Source organism: Dendronephthya gigantea, unplaced genomic scaffold (assembly GCF_004324835.1).
Source record: "Dendronephthya gigantea isolate DGI-Jeju-01 unplaced genomic scaffold, DenGig_1.0 000014F, whole genome shotgun sequence".
Lineage (NCBI taxonomy): Eukaryota > Metazoa > Cnidaria > Anthozoa > Malacalcyonacea > Nephtheidae > Dendronephthya > Dendronephthya gigantea.
The window spans coordinates 1,698,165-1,721,223 of NW_021163024.1; the positions used below are offsets into that span (position 1 = coordinate 1,698,165).

General features: G+C 35.9%; 3 protein-coding genes and 2 long non-coding RNA genes across 5 annotated transcripts; 2 read left to right on the plus strand and 3 right to left on the minus strand.

The window, feature by feature from the left end:
- The first annotated feature begins 14 nt into the window (after window positions 1-14).
- LOC114519868 lies at window positions 15-6,334 on the plus strand. The gene is made up of 6 exons (XM_028540046.1): window positions 15-381; window positions 735-894; window positions 2,505-2,698; window positions 2,824-2,968; window positions 3,362-3,427; window positions 4,422-6,334. The coding sequence occupies exons 1-6, from the start codon at window positions 223-225 to the stop codon at window positions 5,201-5,203; spliced, it is 1,506 nt and encodes a 501-aa protein (XP_028395847.1). The 5' UTR covers window positions 15-222; the 3' UTR covers window positions 5,204-6,334.
- A 4,167-nt stretch (window positions 6,335-10,501) lies between these two features.
- Window positions 10,502-13,787, minus strand: LOC114519867. The gene is made up of 11 exons (XM_028540045.1): window positions 13,668-13,787; window positions 13,437-13,582; window positions 13,251-13,359; window positions 13,007-13,090; window positions 12,707-12,887; window positions 12,506-12,595; window positions 12,293-12,361; window positions 12,139-12,208; window positions 11,970-12,038; window positions 11,743-11,894; window positions 10,502-11,287 (listed from the first exon to the last, which is right to left on the minus strand). The coding sequence occupies exons 2-11, from the start codon at window positions 13,544-13,546 to the stop codon at window positions 10,614-10,616; spliced, it is 1,608 nt and encodes a 535-aa protein (XP_028395846.1). The 5' UTR covers window positions 13,547-13,582; window positions 13,668-13,787; the 3' UTR covers window positions 10,502-10,613.
- Window positions 13,783-15,190, minus strand: LOC114519870. Its single transcript, XR_003686631.1, has 4 exons — window positions 15,072-15,190; window positions 14,212-14,261; window positions 13,931-14,015; window positions 13,783-13,852 (listed from the first exon to the last, which is right to left on the minus strand). It is a non-coding gene; the product is annotated as an uncharacterized LOC114519870 (long non-coding RNA).
- An 11-nt stretch (window positions 15,191-15,201) lies between these two features.
- Window positions 15,202-15,929, minus strand: LOC114519871. The gene is made up of 3 exons (XR_003686632.1): window positions 15,636-15,929; window positions 15,401-15,509; window positions 15,202-15,291 (listed from the first exon to the last, which is right to left on the minus strand). It is a non-coding gene; the product is annotated as an uncharacterized LOC114519871 (long non-coding RNA).
- A 5-nt stretch (window positions 15,930-15,934) lies between these two features.
- Window positions 15,935-18,716, plus strand: LOC114519869. The gene is made up of 2 exons (XM_028540047.1): window positions 15,935-18,151; window positions 18,628-18,716. The coding sequence occupies exon 1, from the start codon at window positions 16,179-16,181 to the stop codon at window positions 17,262-17,264; it is 1,086 nt and encodes a 361-aa protein (XP_028395848.1). The 5' UTR covers window positions 15,935-16,178; the 3' UTR covers window positions 17,265-18,151; window positions 18,628-18,716.
- Window positions 18,717-23,059: the final 4,343 nt, after the last annotated feature.

Below are 23,059 nucleotides of genomic sequence, written 5' to 3' on the forward strand. Positions count from 1 at the left end.
CATATATTGAGAATTCTAAGTTTTAGAACATCGGATATATGTGACATGGGATGATCATCTGAGCCATCTAACGCGTTCGCTGTTTGCTGTACTGGGAACGAGTTATTTTGTAAGCGCACAATTAGCATGCATATACGAGCGTGTATACATTCTCACGCGCATTCTTGCCCACTGTATATTGCGCTTACCTCTTGGACTCGTCAAAATTTCTAAATATTGCTGATGGCCACTAATTTTAGAAGCTACAACAATTTGACGGATGATCAAAAGATCATTCTTAGGGCGTTTTATGACAATGGAATGAACACGACGGCAAAACATATGCAGGAAATAATACTGAGAGCTGCTGAACAAGCTGGGGCAACCTACGACCAAGTAAAGGTATGTACTTCCAAAATACCTTAAAATATATAAATATAGGATGCCTTGTATTGATTGGAACTTGACATGAAGTTCAAAGTATGTATATGAGCCAAAATTGTTATTAGACATTTGCGATTTTGACGTCTAAATAAATAATTTGCATTTTCAAAATGGCGACTGAAAGTTTATAAACTAATAAAGGCTTTATAAAGTTTATAAGGACTGTCACTGTTGTCAGTATTATGTGAACCAAGAGTCAGATACTTTATCTTTGGCGTTTTTAAATTTCCGAGTATTATACATATAGTACCACCTGGGTAGGTGTAAAGTTGTAAACTGTATTTCACAGTTGATACTGAAATTTTGTGTAGAAATGGATTGGAAATGAAAAAAGGAAGAGAAAGCTAGGTGAAAGTAGGACAGAAGAAAACAAGCATGAAGATTCAGATGACAATGTACTAAGAATAGGTCCTCCACTTAAAAGAGTAGCATCTGGCTACAACATATTTTCATCAAGCATGCTAAGTTCAGGTAAATATTAAATGCTTCCTTATCATCAGCAAAAATGTCATATACCCTTATCCATCCTTTATTTAACGCTCCTCCAGCAGTTTCTGCCCTCTAGCAACCCTCCCCTCACAGGCCTCAAAATAATGTTGGTCGTTATTCCATTATGTCTGATTAACTATGTATAAAAGTTACCAGTCGTGAATGCTTTGATAATGCTTTGATCAACTGTTAACATTTTTAAGTTATTACAAAATACTGTTGTTATAAAATTCAAATTACTGTTGTTATAAAATAACAGCTTGTTGCTTTTTGTTAAATGTCATTAATTGCATTATTGTAGGTACCCAGCTAGTCTAATACATCTTATATATGAAAAATATTGTTTCTACTACATAGCTTTTTAATCAATTGTTTTTGCTTTTTTACTCTGATCACAAGTATGTCCAGTAAGTGAGTGAATCTGCCAGTGAACCTGCAAAATTTTATCTGTCAATAAACAGTGACTGGTGCCTATTTTTTGGGCCTGCCCTCTCAGAAACCATCAGAAAGATATAAGCCTTAAAGCCCTACAGTACAACATCTACCAGTATTTACCAGTGAAATCTAAGAGTGTCTTATCCAGACCAGAAGTTACAAAGACAGTTGTATAGTACTAAAATCATTCATGCTATTATGATGTTTACAATGAAGAAATGCAGTTTAAAATCACTTGCACTTGATTGAATCACTAGTACAAATTATTAGAGCCTTCAGTTACAAAAGGTTTCTGAATTTGACTTGTGCATGTTCACACTTTGCATCAAATGTTTGTGGAAAGTGATTGAAAATTGGCTGTTCTGTAAATCACTATCCTTGGCTCAATTACAAAAATTCATGTTATATTGCAATTTGTTCTGTATTGCATTCTTTCACTGTTGCCTGATATGAAAAATATCTTTCTGACTTTCAAATTCCAGAAAGGACTCTTCAAATTCCTCTAATGGTTTTGGTAACACATAGCCCCACACTTTAGATATAGTAGGTAGTTAAGGTATGTAATATAGGCCCCTGGGGGCTAAATTGAGAAAATATGGTACCTTGAAATATAGAATGATTCTTGAATAAATGTCATAAATGTTATTTATTATTCAGCAGAACAAGAACCATATGTGCATATTCCTACTCATAGTTTTCTGTGACTTTGTCTGCAATTTTTCATTAACCCCTGGAGGGGACATGGAGGCTTAAACATTTACAGCTTTTTGCAATCAGTTGGAGTACCTTCCTCAACGATTCTCAAACTTTTAATGTTCGGCTAGAATTTGAACCCATGCCACTGGCTTTTGTATAAACAAATTATACACTCCATCACATAAAAAATATGACAAATTTCCTGGAATAACAAGACTAGTATATGCCAAAGTTCAAACACTTTTATTTAATATGATACTCACAGAACATAATTTTATTTGTTATTGAGTTTTGCTTACCAAAATTTAGCAGTCAACTGGCTGTTTTATCTGCCATACAAGGAGTCAGGCTGCAATTCTAAGTATAATCTGTTTTATACCTCTAATTTATGTATGTGTCCCCTGCATCTGTTTAAAATAACAATGAAGTTAATGTATATGTTTAACTGCATTATGTTATAGACTTGTGCAAGGCTATTGATTCAAAATCGGAGAAAATGAGATTTGTTTCGTCACAATGGCAAGCTCTTAGTGCTGAAGAAAAGAATGATTGGAAGAGCAAAGCCAAGCAGGTTGACAGAATACGTCCACTAGAACTGGGAGAAGACGAAAGACGAAAACACATTGCCAAGACAAAAAAAAATCTCATGAAAGAGGTATGTAAAGTAGATGAAGAATAAGGAATATGGTCAATTAATTCACTGCTTGCATTGCTTCTCAAGATGGTGAGGAGACCCAAGTGGTAAATTTCAATTCAATTTATGAAGACTTTTTTTTAAAGATTTCTTATCTGGAAAACCTGGGATGCGAGGTGGCTGTTGTGATGATAGAACCAAGTGGGAACATCAATCAGCATGGTTCAAACAAAGGTGTTCAGTTTCTCATGCAAAACGAAGCAGTGGCAATAAAGTTCATGGAATTCTTTGGTAATGTATTAAAATGTACTGTAGATTAATTTAGCTTATGCCTATCATACAATAGTGACTCCAAACAAAATAGGCGTTTTACCAATTCAGAAATTCAATTTTATACATAATAATCAATTTTCAATTTTATTAAAATGTTGAAACATTCAAATTCCTACTTTATTAAAAGTTGACATGTAGAAGCCCAGTAATATACGGTAATTTACGGTAATTTATTAAGTTTGTACCTTACAATTTTAAATACAATGCAATGGAGCATTTGGAAAATTGATTGACTATATTACCTGGAGTTTCCAGTGTGTTTTGTTTGTACTACTTTTGTTGATACTGTATTGTTGGTGTCATAGTTGCTGTAGTGTACATGTAGTAAAGTAGTCAACATTAATTCCACAGATCGCCCGGCGGAAGACAAACAACATACCCGTGCCGATGTCCAGAATCTGTTCAACGAGAAATATAGTAAGTGTTTTGTATAAACCACACTTATTTCCAAAATAATGATCGCTTGTGTGAGAGAGGATTGCCTACACGTGTGTACTGCTTGTAGATTGATATCTTACCATGGCTTTTAATTATTTATTTTGTATTGATGAACTAAAATATAGCTAATTTATAATTTATATGTTTAAGGGACTTTTGTTTGGTCATAATGGAGTAGTAAATACAATCATTGACAAAAATATTGTGACGAGCCGTCGCCCCCCCCCCCCTCCCTCAACCACACCCTTCCCACACCCTCCCTCACCAACACTTCCAAATCAATGTTGCCTGGATGAAAATGCTAGAGTATATCGCAGGCAAGATGCGCTAAGGCTTCAACATAACAATTCAACATTGATTTGGGGGAGGGGGGTTATTTGAGCAGCAATACTGTCGGCAAAGTTATTTTATATACTGTAAATTACAAGCACTTTTGTTGAACATTACAGCGAAATTTTTCAATGATTGTACATTATATTGTGATGATTTCTTTCACTGCAAAATAACTCACACACTTTGAATTTACATCACATGAACTATCCAATGGTTGAAAGTACATTGGTAGAATTGGTATTATTAATATCCATTATATGGAATGATTGCGGTACAATAACAAGACATTAGTTACATAATTGGAAGTAGAAAGAAACTATGGAAGAATTAAATAAACTAGAACTAAAAACTATACAAAATAATTATTTTAAGGAAAACTGTAAACAATCGATTTGAAGTTCTAGGCCTATTTGACTTTGGTAGTTTCTGAACTTTTTACACTTTTAATAACTTTATATAATGATAGATTAATATTTTTAATTGTAAAAATAGCCTTTTGTAAATTTATGATGTAATTTAACCTGTCGGTTACATTATACAGGTAAATCTGTCAGGTACATACATGTACATCATCAACTTGTTAACAGATTGCAATAATCGGAAAGACTTACAAAACCTTCCGTCTCTTATTTTACTTTAGGTGAAGCATGTGGGATTCCTGGCAGTAGAGTTCCTTACAAAAAAGGTGGTTTTACAGTTACTGGACTGCCTGAAGGAATTATTTTTAAGAAGCCGCTCAATTATGGAAGTGATCAGATAAAGAAAGTAATGATGAATGCGGAAGAAATTATCTTTCACATCACACGAGAACGAAACATAAACGATTCAAAACTAACCCATGACCCACTGGCTAGTACATCTGTACCATCAGACATTCAGAACTTGCTTTCTAAAATTATTGAGAAGGAACTGATACCTGAAGTCGTTTCTGGCAAGTATTCAATAGAAGAAAAAGATTTGGAGGTTAAGGATTTGCAAATTACCGAACAAGAATTTCAACATCTCACTACCAGGTTTCGAAAGTACTTCACTGAAGATGGCTGGAATTCCCTGAAAGGAAACTATGAAAGTGCTTGTAACCATGAGGGTTACATAATACCAGTCTATACCGAGTCGGATAAACCGTACTGGCTGTTCTATTATCCTGGAAAAATATCCAATTTGCTAAGTCTGGAACCAAATGCCGAAGTTTGGGGCTACTGGTTGAATCAGACAAAAGAGCAATGGCAGTATGAGTTAATATTTTCAAATAAGAAAATGTCAATCAATGCCATTAACATCATTAGCGTCCAAGAAAATGGTTCATCTGAACCAATTCTTCTCAGACGAAAGATCGTTCTAAAGAGAAGGAGTCAAGTTGTTGTGTGCCAATCATTCCATGATAGAGTCATTGCGTGTTTGGAAAATTATGGATATGTGTGAATAAGTTTTAATAGTCATTGTTGCATTGAAACTATATCTGACTGCGTTCATTCACTCTATTAAAGTGCCCATGTCATAAAATTGGAATTTATCTCATTAGAATCGCCGTGAAACGTAGATCACGAAAATAGTAATCACATTTGAAATTGAGTTTGTTTTTGCGGAGAAAAAAAGGGATAAAGTTTGAAAATTTCAAATTTTAACGGCAAAAGTTTTTGAAATCCGCGACAGTCGGAAACTGGTAACTAATACGTCACAATAGGAACTCGCATATTGCGCCTTTTGATAAATAATAGTATGTAGTACAAGAGAAGCGATTTCATTCCAGATAAATTCGGTTATTTAACGTGGCAGAAATATGTCTTCATCAAGTTTAGCTATTGAGAAGTTACCAAAGGAATGACACCCATTAAAATTGTTTTCCTGCCAATGCAATATCAAGAAAGAACAAAAGTTAAGACCATGAACGCCGGTCAATGTCTGCCTTGTCAGGCAGTAAGAACACTTCGGACCATACATTAACGAACCAGATGCCGATGATAAGCTGAAAAGCTATCGCGAAATGGTGCAATCGTGCAACGATCATGGCATCGAAACTACAACGAAGACTTGATCGTAGGCGTCAGTAAAAGCAAATGTTTTCTTATGATCTTGATTGCGCGACTTGCTTTCCGTGACCCCAGAACATAATATCATTACGCCAGATATACAGTATTCAAATTACAAATAGATTCTGTGTTAGTATTCTGGCAATTGTACTTAATTCTAAAGTTTCATCCTAGTTGATCGTCATTCGTAATTGCGCACATACGGTTCACCCGGGTGTAGATAAAAGGCGGACGCGGACCCCTAATACATTTCACTGCCCTATATAAATATTATATTAATAGCATTATGATTGAGGTTTTCCTGTGGCTCATGAGTGCCGGTATTTCTACAATGTGTTTATGTGTAGTTAAGTCACGCATGCCTGTGTGATTCTCTGGTTTATTTTCATTACAAATCAACTGAGCTAGAGTATGAGTGGAGTTCCTATGCGCTTTCAAAAAAAATAGTTCAATGAGAGACTGAGAGTTATCGATATTAACTGAGAAATCTAACACGTCTCGCGCAAAAGAAACATATCAAATCATGTGTATATAAATAAACCCAGTACATGTCGCTTTTATTATGGCATCTTTTTACCAACATTCTTTAGCTGTCTTTACTAAAATGTGCGCACTCGCATCTTTTGAGACGTTATTTACCGAACCTTTATCTGTTAACTGAAACACTGCCTAACGTGTTTACAACACAGTAGTGAGCTTAAGCAAGCGACGTTTTTGACAACACAAACGGCATGAGTAACGTGAAAAGACTGGGTCAAGGATTGTGATTGGTGAAAAACAGAAACTTTACTTCCGGTAAACGTACGTGTTGTCAAAAACGTCACTTGCTTAAGCTCACTAATGACTCAATTGGTCATGACTCATGGCGTAGTTGCAATTATTACACGACTGTTGCCAGGAACGTACAAATATTAAAGCCATTCACAACACATTTTGATAATATATGAGTCACTTTATACAGAATTGTCTGTTAAGTAAGAACAACCACTTTTTTGCGCGGTTAGCTTCTACTTATTACTCCAAGCAATAGAGTTACTAAATTGTCGCGTCGAACGAGTTCCTATTGTGACGTCAAACACCTTGTTTCGCACCAGTCTCATTTGCGCGGTTTTCAGAGTTTTCATTCCACTAAAATCAATGTTTAGATGGAAATAACTCGAAAAATAAAAATCCAATTTCAGTTTTGATTTAGAACTTACTAACTCATTTCAAACAAAGATTCTAAAAATCTGAATTCCAATTTTATGACATGGGCACTTTAAAGGCTTATTACGTTACATTTGCATTTGTGTTTGTAATGATTCGTCAACGCACCTTGACCTTGTCATCATCAGTCATCTGGACACATGCATAATGACATGCATTTAATTAAAAGTTCGCCTGCAATAGAGCGTATTTTTGAAATATGAAGTCATCAAATTATTTTGCCTTATCTATTTGAAAGCTGTTACCTCAAAAAGTTTCCGACAAATATTCTATCACATTGCCCGCTATTTCTTTCGGCTGTTAGAATGTATTAATTTATGTGCAAACCGGACCAAACCAACAACTGCAGTCTAATGGAATCCTGGTAGTCGCATTTTCCGTTACCAACTATGAAAGGTGTACATGCATGGTTTGAAAAGGCCCCTTTAGTTTCAAATTAGAACAGATCTCATGTTACACTACGATGTTTATATCCATCTAAAATAGGTTCTTACCCAGGAACTGCCCGCCTGTATTCTAAAAGCTCACTAACACTCAAACTCATTGAGTGGGAGATCTTAATCTTCTCATAACGTTTCAATGGCGGTATTTCCAGCCGAACAGGGGCTTGATTTTCAGTGATTTACCTTATATCTTTCCATCTGTTCAGAAAAAACTTTCTCATTGATCAGCATTAACGAAATTTATATGTCACACTCGATGAGTACGAGTGTGAGTGAGCTTTTTGAATACAGGCGTAAGTCTCTTCTAGTTCACGTCCAATCATCATGAATTTCTCAATAACTCACAGTTCTTTGCTTTAGTTCTCTATTTGTGCAAAACCATCTCATAATGATGTTCAATTACTGTAGAGAGTTAAAATTTCAGATCAATTGAGAGATTGGAAGTGTACGATGAAAAAAAGGCTTAGCTTTTCTAACTTAGGTGTAATTATAAGGTGTCAGAGCAGATCATGCGTAATTGAATTCAAACTTCACGAAGGAATTACTGCTTGAAACTTTGCACAACTATTTGTATCACAAAAATTCTACACAGTTAAAATTTCAGCTCAATTGAGCGATTGGAAGTGGGCGATGAAAGAATAGGCTCAGCTTTTCTAACTTAGGGGTGTAATTAATATAGGGTGTCAGAGCAGATCATGCGTGCTTGAATTCTAACTTCACGAAGGAATTACTGCTTGAAACTTTGCACAATTATTCGTATCACAGAAGATGATACACAGTTAAAATTTCAGATCAATTGAGAGATTGGAAGTGTACGATGAAAAAATAGGCTTAGCTTTTCTAACTTAGGTGTAATTATAGGGTGTCAGAGCAGATCATTCGTGATAGAATTCAAACTTCACGAAGGAATTACTGCTTGAAACTTTGCACAACTATTTGTATCACAAAAAATTCTACACAGTTAAAATTTCAGCTCAATTAAACGATTGGAAGTGGGCGATGAAAGAATAGGCTCAGCTTTTCTAACTTAGGGGTGTAATTAATATAGGGTGTCAGAGCAGATCATGCGTGCTTGAATTCTAACTTCACGAAGGAATTACTGCTTGAAACTTTGCACAATTATTCGTATCACAGAAGATGATACACAGTTAAAATTTCAGATCAATTGAGAGATTGGAAGTGTACGATGAAAAAATAGGCTTAGCTTTTCTAACTTAGGTGTAATTATAGGGTGTCAGAGCAGATCATGCGTGATAGAATTCAAACTTCACGAAGGAATTACTGCTTGAAACTTTGCACAACTATTTGTATCACAAAAAATTCTATACAGTTAAAATTTCAGCTCAATTAAACGATTGGAAGTGGGCGATGAAAGAATAGGCTCAGCTTTTCTAACTTAGGGGTGTAATTAATATAGGGTGTCAGAGCAGATCATGCGTGCTTGAATTCTAACTTCACGAAGGAATTACTGCTTGAAACTTTGCACAATTATTCGTATCACAGAAGATGATACACAGTTAAAATTTCAGATCAATTGAGAGATTGGAAGTGTACGATGAAAAAATAGGCTTAGCTTTCTAACTTAAGTGTAATTATAGGGTGTCAGAGCAGATCATGCGTGATAGAATTCAAACTTCACGAAGGAATTACTGCTTGAAACTTTGCACAACTATTTGTATCACAAAAAATTCTGCACAGTTAAAATTTCAGCTCAATTGAGAGAATGGAAGTGCGCGATGAAAGAATAGGCTCAGCTTTTCTAACTTAGGGGTGTAATTAATATAGGGTGTCAGAGCAGATCATGCGTGATTGAATTCAAACTTCACGAAGGAATTACTGCTTGAAACTTTGCACAATTATTCGTATCACAAAAGATGATACACAGTTAAAATTTCAGATCAATTGAGAGATTGGAAGTGTACGATGAAAAAATAGGCTTAGCTTTTCTAACTTAAGTGTAATTATAGGGTGTCAGAGCAGATCATGCGTGATTGAATTCAAACTTCACGAAGGAATTACTGTTTGAAACTTTGCACAATTATTCGTATCACAAAAGATGATACACAGTTAAAATTTCAGATCAATTGAGAGATTGGAAGTGTAAGATGAAAAAATAGGCTTAGCTTTTCTAACTTAGGTGTAATTATAGGGTGTCAGAGCAGATCATGCGTGATTGAATTCAAACTTCACGAAGGAATTACTGCTTGAAACTTTGCACAATTATTCGTATCACAAAAGATGATACACAGTTAATATTTCAGATCAATTGAGCGATTAGAAGTGTACGATGAAAAAATAGGCTTGGCTTTTCTAACTTAGGTGTAATTATAGGGTTTAAGAGCAGATCATGCGTGATTGAATTCGAACTTCACGAAGGAATTACTGCTTGAAACTTTGCACAACTATTTGTATCACAAAAAATTATACACAGTTAAATTTCAGCTCAATTGAGAGAATGGAAGTGCGCGATGAAAAAAATAGGCTTAGCTTTTCTAACTTAGGTGCAATTATAGGGTGTCAGAGCAGATCATGCGTGATTGAACTCAAACTTCACGAAGTAATTACTGTTTGAAACTTTGCACATCTATTCTGATCACCAAAAATGATACACAGTTGAATCAACATAATAATTACTTCAAATTTCTTAATTAATTTAACTTGTAGGTACCCCACGTTAGTATTTAACACTGCATTAAACTTGCTGTATTTTAAAAATACTTAGGTGGTGCACTTACACAAGCTAATTTAATTATTGATGTCACCAAGCAAACATACAAGAATATTATTCAAATTTCTTATTTAAAAAACAACAGAGCTATATTCACCAACAAGAGACTATCACTTCAAACACAGTGAATTTTGAGCAATGAGGATGCAGGAAAAATCAATAGTCACCTGGAAATTTATACTAAAGCGTAATATGCGCGGGACAAATTATTTCAATTGTTTTAATAATTTAATTTAATATTTGTTGTTATATAATTTTTTAATTTTTCTTTTAATAAATTAAAACATGCATGTTTCCACACATTAGACGGAGACTATGCTTGTGCACCAAAAATAAATCAGATTGTATAGACAAGATATATAATTAAAAAACCTATTATGTACATCAAACATCATGCAAAATGATACAGAGAGCTTTGCATTTATTTAGAAATCCATTTCAGATTCATCTTCAACCTCGTCATCTGAACTGTCTAAAATTGACAATATCTCATCGTCCTGTTCTTCACTCTGTTCCTTTTGGTCATCTAGTTGATCCAAGTTCTCGAAAACGTGTTTGGTAGAGGGCATGGTGCTTTCATGACTCCATTCGATTTTTGGAATGGACGATGATACATTATCTGGTAGGTGATTGCCAAACGTTGCACCAAGAACAATTAGTTTGTTTTCCTCTTCCAGAATCTTTCTTTGAAGTATGCACCGAATTCCTCGAATGAGTACGGTTGATGACGAGTCATTGTTGTCCTTCAGCCATTCTAAAAAACTTGACTTTTGGGTTTGGTGATACGTAACAAGCCTACACATTTCAGTTTTCAAATAACTTGTTTCCTCCTTGCATCTTTCGATGAAATTATGCAAATCTATTGCGCTTTTCTTCACAGAATATGGAACTTGATCCTCACTCAAAGTGCTTTCTCTGAAATCCTTATATAGGTCGGATTCTGGATCTTTTACCTTGTCAAACTCTAGCTCTTCTGGCAACCCAGTTACATTGTCTTTCCAAGCAGCAAGGCTAGCGTTGTACTTTTCAACAACTACTTTAGCAGAATTCGTCCTTTGTGTTATCTGCTTAGAAACTTTCTCTGCAATTGCTTGGCCGTCTATTAATCGATAAAAAAACACAAACGAATGAGTCATGTCAAACTTAGAGTGGGAATTCCCATTTTAAATTAAAGCTCATCATTACAAATGAAAGTAATGTCGATTCATAGGATACGGCACACCGTGAATAAACATGTTGAAAACTTAAAACAGTTTTACCATTACAGTATTAGCATACGAACTTTAACTTCCATTATAACATAGGACTACTAAAGGGGTCGTACGCGTCTACGCGACGCAAGCCTTTTTAATGTTTACATTATTTTGTTTTGCCTTCATTTTGAATAAAAGGCAGTTTATATTGAATCACTAGTCCGCTTAATTGATAATTATATGGTGCCAACCTAAACTAAACAACCAAGCATAATTCTTGGATCATCAAACGATCACAATTTGAGTTATAGCAAAAAAAAAATACCTGCATATTTTCGCTTCAAATTTAATAAGAACATACGTTCGACTGCAAGTGAGTATAATTTTTCTAATGCTTGGTTTCGCCTATCCCGAAGAACAGACAATGCTGCCACGTTGAATTTCTCCTCGCCCATTCTCCATCTTGGGTGAACCTTGTAGCTTTTTTCAATTCCCATGACAATTTTTAAAATCCTGAAGTTACATAAAGGTATATATGACTTTTAACACCAAAAACAATTCTATTCGGTCGCTAGTTCCAATACTTACGCTTTCTTCCTCTTTACAAGCTCGTTTATGGTTTCATGATTTTCAGCTTCTGTTGAAGCAATGCCTTGTCTGTAGCATACCATTATAAGTATTAGAAAATATTTTGTTAATTAAAAATAAATGAACAATCAGCCAGGAAATGCACAAAATATATCATTATCAGTCTAACCTCAGTTCCTGCAAGAAAACTAAGTTCTGTACGTATTTAGCCTCCCACGACATGGGCGATGGTTTTCTCTCTACAACATCAACAGTTTATGATAATATTACACGTCTTGTTACAAATGAACACGGTATTTCCTTACGTTATAATTGGTACATACTGCCTCTCGTTAACAACATATTCTCTTCTGCTTTCATCCAAGAGTTAATTACATCAGTACCATAGGAAACTGAAATTGAAAGACTTTCTATTATAACGTAATTCGACCTATGACAGCACTATGATACTAACACTTACATTGAAATTTTCCGCATATACAAAGCCTCATCCAATAACTGTTTAATACTATCAAATGTTAGATAAGATGTTCTACCTTTTAAATCTGAAAAGATCTCCTCCAACTGTACTACTGAGTTTTCCATTAGTTTCTTTGTTTTTTGCATTTTAGACAACAATGCCGGACCTGTGGGGAAAAATCAAGCATTGAATTACAAATATATAGTCGCAAAAAGATTACCAATACTGTAATGATATTGGTGGCATAAATCCACCAAGGCAGAAATATTCAACTAGCCAAACTGTAGAAGACGATGTCTTGCATGGTGAAGAAGCGCATCTGTTAATACGTCAACCCTTCGACCAGCTGTCATTTCCTTTGTCATTGATGAAAATCCTCTGAGGTAAGACCAAAGTCTTTCAATTCCTTCACCGTCAGTAAGGCCAAATCCCTCCTTTCTTCTAGGACCAAAAGCAACCTACATTTCGGGACAATTCTGAGATAAATAACAACATGCGACATACTGCATGACTGCACCTAAGAATGACAATTAAATTTTTGATAACAAAACCGACAACTTCTAAACCATATATTGACCTGGCAAGAAGATTTATGTCCATATGCATGGAAAACAGGAATTGCCAAGTCAATGCGTCCAAGAATGGTATGCTCTTCGTTTTTCTATCAAAAATAAAATATATATGCAAATGGATATTGAAATTCATATATAATAAATATTCAATACATGTAAAATTGCACATGAGATTACATCTCCAAATGACAGAACTTTACTTCTTCTTAGAATTTAAACTGTAATCAGGCAGCTATGCCTATACCTTACCTTTAGGTGGGCAGACAAAGTACATGCAATGTCATACATTATTTTAACATCAGTATCCTCATCATAATGACACAGAAGCTTTTTAACCTCATACACTGAATATGCTATCCTAAAATATACAGTATGTTGCACTAAATTACTATCAACATGTACACTTGCACTTTAATTTGATGACTGTTTGCTCACCTTTCTCCATGTTTGATACTCATAAATCCCCTTGGGTATTCATGTCTGCATACTCTACCAAACACTCCCTTCTCGTCAAAAAGCTTATTTCTTCCTTTGGATCGTAACATGTTACTAACCTCACCAGATTTAAATTCATTGCAATCCTAGGAAAAACAGTGGATTCTTCTATAATAATGATAATATTCAACAAAACTACTTTTTACAGTACAATCACCAGTAACCACTTACAGTAGGGGCTTGCTTTGCCTTCTTTGAGTTGTCATCAACAAAGCTATCGACATCATCCTGATTGGCAAAAAATGTACCATTGTGTCTGGCAGGTAAAAGATTCGCACCAGCAGACTTTTTCTCACAAGCCCAAAACATCCATCCATGCACTCAATGGCAACATTCTTGTCAGTATCAGTTTCACTCTACAAAATTATCACAATATGTTAAATACAAAAAGGAGAATGTGACATAAAAGAAAAAATACCTGTGGAGTTCTATACCTGCAAAGGACATAACGGGCAAACATTGTCAGGTTTTTGTTGCAAGACAAATTGTTTCATTGTTTTGAACAAATGTTGGTGATATCTACATAAATAAAATATTATTGTTGGTATTGTAAATATATATATATATATATATATATATATATATATATATATATATATATATATATATATAGAATTGAAGTTTAAAATTTATCATAAAAAGTTGCAAAAACAATAAATAAAATATTTGACAAGAACAGTACTGTGTCATGCAGTTAACCAAAATACGCCCCTACCTAAATTCATCAAAAGAATCATCATTCAATATTTTATAGAGATTCTTAACCTTAGAAAACCAAAAAAAATATATAATGTATGAATAAATTTATTTATCTATGGTATATAATTAAAGTGTACCATATATGACATAACATTGATTATTTTATAACACAAAAGAAATCTTTAATATGTTTCACATGTATATATAACTTATTTTCTAGTTTCTCACTTCATTTCATGGTTTGCTAACGAGACATTCCAATTTGTGTGATATGTAAATAAGTGTATATTTGCACGTCCACTAATTATGAAATTTTAAACTTCGCTCGGAACATGAGTATCTGCACTTTGTAGACTTTATAGTTACTGTATACTAGTTAGCTGGCAACCAAACTAACATCATAATTAGTAGGCAAATATAATTTAATGTCTTATATATCAAACAAATTGAAATATCTCATTAAAGCTGGAATCAATAATATGTAATAAATTATAGTTATTTTCTTTATCTATTTAATGCCCATGGCATGACTCTAGTATTTTACTCTGGCTAACCCTATATGATTTTACTTGTCCAATGGAGATTCCAAGCATCAAAGTGTTAATAAAACAGTCAAGTTATTGTCATTTAGAGCATTTAGAGTTTATATAGTTAATCCCATGTCATTTTCACACAGATAAATATTACACAGTATATAATAATTTATACTTGGTATGCAGTATGCTATATTATTATTATATTTTAATCAAGAATTGTCTATTTAGAAAATATATAAACATAAAGTATTTGGAAAGGTTAGGTGTCAAGAATTTGTTCTGAATGATGTTGAAATAGCATGGAATTACTCAGCTTCAAATGTACAACAAAATAACATACCCAAACAGGAAGCATATTGGACTTATTGAGGCCCAACACATCACAAAATTTCTTTAACGATACATGGCATTCCAATAGAAGTGTCTCAGCAAGTGTAACCAACTTAAAATGAAATGCAACCTGAGTCTAACAGCTGATCCTGGCCATAATTGGAACTTTACAAGTGTAACTGCAGCATCTTCACAGTTACAAAAGTTGATCCATTTCAAGTGTTGATGCCCTAATAAAAATGCACCAAGGAGAAACTTACAGAACTTTTCTCACAATTATTTTAGGACTGAAAACAAACTTGAATACAGTTATCAAATCCACAGTACCAATAAACCCACCTTTTTCATCAATACAAATAATGTTTTGTGCTTGTGCAGTTGGACAATTTCTTTGGTGATCAAGAGTCAAAACACCATGATTAACAAATAAAGGAACAAAACAACCATCCTGAGAAAATAAGCAACATTAATTTTTAAACAGTTGGGTCTGGGGTAGGGTCAGTTCTGAATATGTAATATACATATAAAAGATATTGAAATATGTTATATTTTACGCCAAAAACATCACACGCACCTTGAAAATTTCAAGTAGGTGAAAGACGTTGCGTTGTTCGTGGATAGTTTTCGCGCAGTTGATGCAAAACAACTGTCTAGGACCACAATCCACGCAGCGACAAACAGCGAAGTTGTTATGGCACTCGATGCACATTATACTTTCGTCACAAAAAGCTTCTTCCTCAATGCGTGCTTGCAAAAGAGACCCCCTCACATCTTCCCAACTGTGATACTCTTTCACCCGGCGCAAGTGATATCGTGAAAGACTAGAAAAAGCTTGGTCATCACTTTCATGGCTGCTATTTATATCGTCGATATTACCATTTGCAAGCGACCGTTCGGCGCAAACGTTTTCACGCGTTTTCTTACGTTTCAAACGTGCACGTTAGGCAAACCAAACATACATGCTGAAACGTATAAACTAATTAGTTTAGACTGTGAGTTGACATTGTTTGACATGTCACGCCCACATGTCCAACAAACGTAAGCGCGCACATTTCTAAATATACTTGCATGTGTTAGTTCTATATTTCCACACATAATCTTCTGTAGCTTTTACATTATGCATGTCAATAAATTTGGTAGATCATACAGCCTTGGTAAATCACTTGATAGTGATTTAAGGCGTCTAATTATTGATGAATGCCTTAAGTCTGGTGGAGATGCAACTGTTGGTTACTTGCCCGTCACTTACGTAGAAATAGCTAGTCGATTCAGTATCTCTGCAAATACAGTTTCCAAAATATGGAAGAATTTTTGCTACCAAGGACGAAAGGTTGATCCATCACCAAAAGGCGGAGATCATTCAAGCAAATTTTCTGAAGGGGATCTCGAACTTCTTGAGGTTCTTAAGCGAGCTCATGGCACAATTCAGCTGAATGAATTATATGCTATACTTGAGGAATTTGGTGATTGTGGTGAAGTTTCGTTGTCATCGATTTCACGAGCAATAAAATCCAGACTTCTGTCCGGAAAACGATATACTCGGAAGCGTATTACCAGCGTAGCCTTTGAGCGCTTTACTGATGAAAATATGATTTATACTCAGCTTTTCATCAACTACCTATCTTCAAAAGATCCGAGAAGGATTAAGTTCTTTGATGAGGCGGGGGTTAAGACGCCGTGCATCGGTACACGTTTATACGGAAATGCGCCGTCCGGGGAACGCTGCGTGGAAATTGTTCGAAAAACAGAATCTCCAAATTTTACTTTAAATTTACTGATTTCAGTCAATGGCCCTGAATATTACAACATTCTGGATGGCCCAACTGACACTGTAAGGTTCTGGGATTTCTTCTGGGAGGCTTCTCAAGCAGCACATGAGATAACTCGACGTCCTGCTCTCGAAGTAGGGGATATCGTTGTGATGGACAATTTAGCTGTCCACCACTACGAAGGCGGCCAAATTCTCGAAGAAGTTTTAGCTGAGATGGGTATCGAGCTATTGTTCACCCCAACATATTCTCCCGATCTTAACCCTATTGAGCTTTGTTTCAATAAAATAAAAACAGAACTTAACGGACGGTTTTCAGCCGACGTTCATCGTAATCTAAAATTAGCTGTTGCAGAAGCGGTCGAAAGAATATCAGCGTTGGATACGAGGAGGTTTTATCGTCATACAGCTTATCTTTTTCCTTTCGTTGGGTGATGCTTACAAACAGTAATACATTGAAACATTTCACACAAAATACTTGTAACATTTAAGTTTCGTATTTTCGTACATTGATATAACAGAATGATTCAGCAATATCATTGCTTTGGTAAAGTTGAATATATCTGTAAAGTTTGACATTGTGTTAATTGTAAATATTACATTTGACCTCACAAAACTTTGATAACTGCATTTAAAATGGTATTTGAGGATTTTGGGGTAGGGTTTTTTTAAGAAATCGTTAGTGGGTGGGCATGAACAAATTGTATTAACTATAAATTGTACTGAAATTGTTAATTGAAAAATAGGGGAGTTTGTAGGGGTCTGGGGGAACACCCGCAGATAATTTCCTGTATTTTTTAGTCTCCGACTTGATTTCCTGCATTTTCGGCGATACTTACTGTTGCACCATCTCGGCGGAGTGAGGTTTGTTGGGGAAGGAGCTTTCGCCCGCCAGTTAAAAAGGCCCTGTTTTCGGGGAAAAACAGTGTCATATAATCAATTTATCGGCACGGCATGGCTAAAATGGGTACTCGTGCTTATTTCATCCATGCCCCACCTTTGTATTGGTAGTCTGAAAACTAATAAAATAAGGTACGGGTGCCAATTTTTGCCGTGCCGTGCCAATAAATTGAATGTAGTGTAAACAGGGCTATGTCAGTTTTCCGCCGCGGGATAAAGGTCACGCGTGGCACGCAACTGACAGTTAAGTAATAAACCTGACTGTCAGCAATAATTGTCGTTATATTTATTACAAACATGATGATATAATTGATAACAAAATAACGTTTTCTCAAACTTATGGTTCGAACTTGAAGAGTACACAGTCACAGGTTGCTATAAACAAAATGATCTTGCAAAGCAAATCAAACCTCTCAAACTCGGTAAGTTTTGAAGACAATTACAGTAATAATATGCCGAGAATAAAAGTATAGCAATTATCTATAAAGTATGAAAGTATCAAAGATATTTAGCCTATTCTAAATCTATAGCTAGCACTCTCAAAAATATAATACGAACTAAATAATATTGTTGATCAATGGATCAATGCATGAGTGCAATACAAACGAAAATCGAAATATAAATTCATCAACCGATGGCTTGGATGACCCTCATGAAATGTAAACAAAATTAAAACAAAATGAAAATAATTTACAAACTTTATACTGGTTAGCTATCTGTTCAAGTTTATATCTAGCCTTCAGTAATACATTTACCCGGTATATTTAGTTAGAATAATATGAAAACTTCTACTTATAGTTGCTTCTAAAACTAAATACTATGATAGAACAGTGTCTATGATATAACACAACATACATGATTGAAAAGCTTTCTTACTTGAGACATTTGTCATTTCCAGACGAGAGAAACATTAAATGTAATGCTGCATCCCTGGTCTCTGACTCTGTCGATGTCAGAACTTCTGATGCACTAGGACGTGAAATAGTGTTGGGCGCAGCAGTGGTTTCGGATAAACTTGCAGCAGTACCAGTGTTTCCAGATGAAATTGCAGGATCACTGCTCGCATAAATTACACGACAGGAATCAGATGGATGAAACACTGGCTGTTGAACTGTTGGCGTGTATGGATAGAAATATGGGTTCATATTCCCGTAAGAATAATTTGGAAAATCTTGAAATGTATAACTTGGCGCAGTGTTGTTTAATTGATAAGGTGTCGGAATGGGTTCGGGACAAGCATTTGCTACAGTTGTAAAGAGAGATCGCTGCTCCTGCTGAACTAAAGACTCCTGTTGAACTGAAGAGTCTAATAAGCTTTGTTTCAATACCATGTTGAGCTGCTCTGCTTCTTCTTGAACATTTGATGGCGCGCAACGATGAACAGAACTTGAATGCGAGCTGGACGTAGCTTGGTCGCTGGGATTAGGAAATGAAATCCCTTTTTCTTGCAAAAGAGCTTTGGCCGGATTTGTTCTTTTCAGCGCCCTGGTTCTTTTGGTTTTGACTTGCGACATGCTTGAATTGGCATTGTACTCGTCTCCTGAAACATCTTCTCGTTCTAAGGCGACCTCTAAAATATCCGAAAGTTTGTGCTTTGCAGGTATTCTGCCTTCGAAGTGTTCTTTACAGTGTTTCTCGAGAATATAGACGTGTTTACGCAAAAGTGCCCATTTCTTTATTCCCCCGTCAATATACTGGTTTCCGCTCTCTTTCATAAGGGCCTTTTCAATTTTATTTGACAAACTTTCAGACAGTTTATTCGCTTGTTCTTCCTTTAGACTTAGGTCTTTCTCGAGTTTAGCAATTTCGTCTTTGACTTTTTTTATCGAATTACGAGCCCCGCGAGAGTCTATTTCACCAGGGTGCAATTTTTCTTCACCACAAGCAAAAATAGATAAGCATTTTTCATAGTCACAATGACGTGCAGTATGCCCTAAACGCATGTGACAATTTCGGCATAAGTTACCTTCGGTTGGATTTGATTTAACTCGTAATATTTTCCTTTGCACCTCCTGTTCGTTGCTCTCGAGTTTGTAAAGTTCAGACCTTTTTGCGGCTATGCGATCTTTAACTTTTTTCACATACCTTTGAAAAGGTGTTTCAGCAACAACAGACTGAGCTTCGTCGGAAGAATCGGAAGAATACATTGTTTGTTCTTTTTGGTCGTGCTCAAATAATCTTTTCCTTGCATCGCGAGATACAGCAGGCCGTTTCTCTTGAGGTTTCTCCAGTGGTTTGGTTTCTTTCATCCCCAACGGCGTCCAGGCGTCATCAACACGCAAACACAATCGGACCGTTTCGTAGTCTCCCTGAAGCACTGACTTACATGAACGAACAGCATCCTGTACATCATTTTCTCCAGTAATGGTAACAAATGTACCCTCATCGTCACGATATTGGATTCTCAAGGACTTTGGATCCCGTCCATCTCGATAATAGCTGCCCACCGTGTCCCAAACAATTTCAGACAGCATCGCTAAATCCAAATCTTTCAGACTATTAGATGAGATTGAACTCGTTTTACAACGATCGTAATCACGACCATATATAATTTTTACTTGTACTGACATTTGATTCTGTAAAATCGCAAACGCCTCAATACGAATGTTATGTCTGAAATCTTGCTGGAATGACGCCCTTACGTTTGTTGGACATGTGGGCGTGACATGTCAAACAATGTCAACTCACAGTCTAAACTAATTAGTTTATACGTTTCAGCATGTATGTTTGGTCCGCCTAACGTGCACGTTTGAAACGTAAGAAAACGCGTGAAAACGTTTGCGCCGAACGGTCGCTTGCAAATGGTAATATTTGAACCATCAACATGTTCTTCTTCCATTCCCGTTGTGAAAGACTTCTGCTTACTCGAACTTGACTCCTGAGAAATCTTGCAATAGTTCTTTGAATTTAAACGCACATGTCTTGTAGTTTTTTTTCCCTTTGTTGACTGCGTATTAACGCGAATTTTGCATGCCTTAAAACGCTTGCAAGAATCCGCCATTTTGGCGAACTTCTATTTAGAATTTATGATACACAATAATAACAAATAACTCGTTCCCAGTACAGCAAACAGCGAACGTGTTAGATGGCTCAGATGATCATCCCATGTCACATATATCCGATGTTCTAAAACTTAGAATTCTCAATATATGTGTGTTTATATCTACGTTTGCGGAATAGATAGTATATATATAAAATTATATGGTTTTGATAAATGTATATGCTTGATTATTTTAAGGCATCGTCATAAAAAACATTTGTTGAGCCGTTTTATAATCGTGTTGCATTCGACTTAAAAGCTGCTCATTTCATTATTTTTATAGTACCGGTGTCACAGCAGATTTGGACTCCCCCGGTCCATATCCGCTAGCGGATATGTACCCCCCTCCGCGGAATTGGACCCCCCAAAATTCAGACTTAAACTTATTAAGATTGTTTTATTCCTTTGCGAAACATGGTAAGCTGTTCCATACGGTCGCTCCTGATAACTATTAAAAGACGTACGTGTACGCACATAAAACTTTAAACCGTTTAAATGCATGTTACTCATGAAACAACCAAATAAATAAAGCATGCAATAGAATTAGATGTTCCGCAAGTTAGTATGCATTTGTTAACGTGTTTGTAAAATATTTAAAAAATAGAAGTATAATCAAAATGTGATTGAGCATAGAAATATTTAGAAAAGGTTAATTGCACAAATATTTATTAGCTAAAAACAATATTACAATTTACTAACAATAGCATGCGATTAGTATGAAAGTCTCAACGAGTCAACGTCATTTTAAAGTTTCAAGCGTTTTGTACAGGGTGATGGAAGTTCGCATCCTCTGCAAAGCCACTCGCCTTCAGGTTCGTTCTCTACTCGTTCACAAATCATGTGGAACCAGTTGTCGCACATTTCACATTGTATCATGTCGGCCCATCAGCATTCAGGCATAAAAAATATAAGGCAGTGACAAAATACCTCGATCTCACAATTGTTATACTGTTTTTCGAATGGTACAGAGCTCTGGGGATTCACACGAGGAAATGGTTCAAAATATCCTTTCTGCAGACTGGCGAGGAGATGTTGACGCATTTTGCTTTGGTCGTAGGTAACATGCGATGGGTTGGTGTTACCAGCAGCAAGTTCAAACGCGAAGGCGATCGCAAAAACGCCACAGTCGACTCCGCCCCGTTGGATAGGCCTTGGAGGAAGCTCAACTTCGAGTATGTTGTTCTTTATAAGCGTGTGATAACATTCTGAGAGCTGTACTTTCATGGACGACGTCAGCTGTTCACAGGGCATGCAGCCGCATGCTGTCATACACTCTAACAAAACCATCGATAGATGTTGAACACACCCAATGATCATGACCAGTATGATGTATTTGAATAGACTCTTTGTTAACTGGTGCAAAAGACGTTTGGCTTAAAACCGTATCTTGCCAACCACAAATGTTTTTGAATTGTTCACGGAGAATTCTTTGTGCTCTGCTGATTACATTATCATCAAGTTTAGCGTTACTGAGGATCAGGTCGAAATCGTGCTTGTCAGCTTTCGTCAATTTCACTTGCGATTGCTTGCCCAGTGGTGCGTGGTATATCTTTAGCCTTGCACTATTGACCGATTTTTTAAGCTCGGTGCCCTCTTTGTTCGAAAGTTTGTATAAAGTTTGTATCTGGTTCATTCTTTCATCGAGGCCGTTTGTTTGCGGGTGGTAAGCAGATGAAATTCTGTGGTCCGTTCCACATAACTCAAAGAGTTTCTGGTTTACTTTGTTCACAAACTCTCGACCTTGGCCCGACATTACTATGTCTGCAACACCATACCGTGTGATGAGGTCATACAAAAATTCCGCAACACCTGCAAAACAGACAATTCACCAACAAACTGTTAAAAGACTAACAGTGATACCCCTGTTCGTGGCACATATGACTAACGAACTAGAAGCTTTGATGATTTGTAAAAATACTTACCTTCAGCAGATTTACTTAATAGGGGAGCAGCTTCTGGCCACTTACTAAAATAATCAGTGCATGTTACCATAATTTATACCTTTGTATCGACACTGGCAGTATTGGTCCCAGTCGTAAAATTAGCCATTTAACAACAATTAAACGATTAAAAGAAAGCTTTTAAGGCTGTGTTAAGACGCACCGTTCTGTAGCCGAACACTTGCGAAATTTATGAGCAAAAATAAATCATGCATATCATTGCGCATGTGCAGAAACGCAAAAGTCAAAGATTTCGCAGGTCAGAGATTTCGCGTCACACCTGATTCATGTTGCTGTTTACACACGCAGCAACGAATCCGATATAGAAAATGTACTCGGTTTTAAGCCGT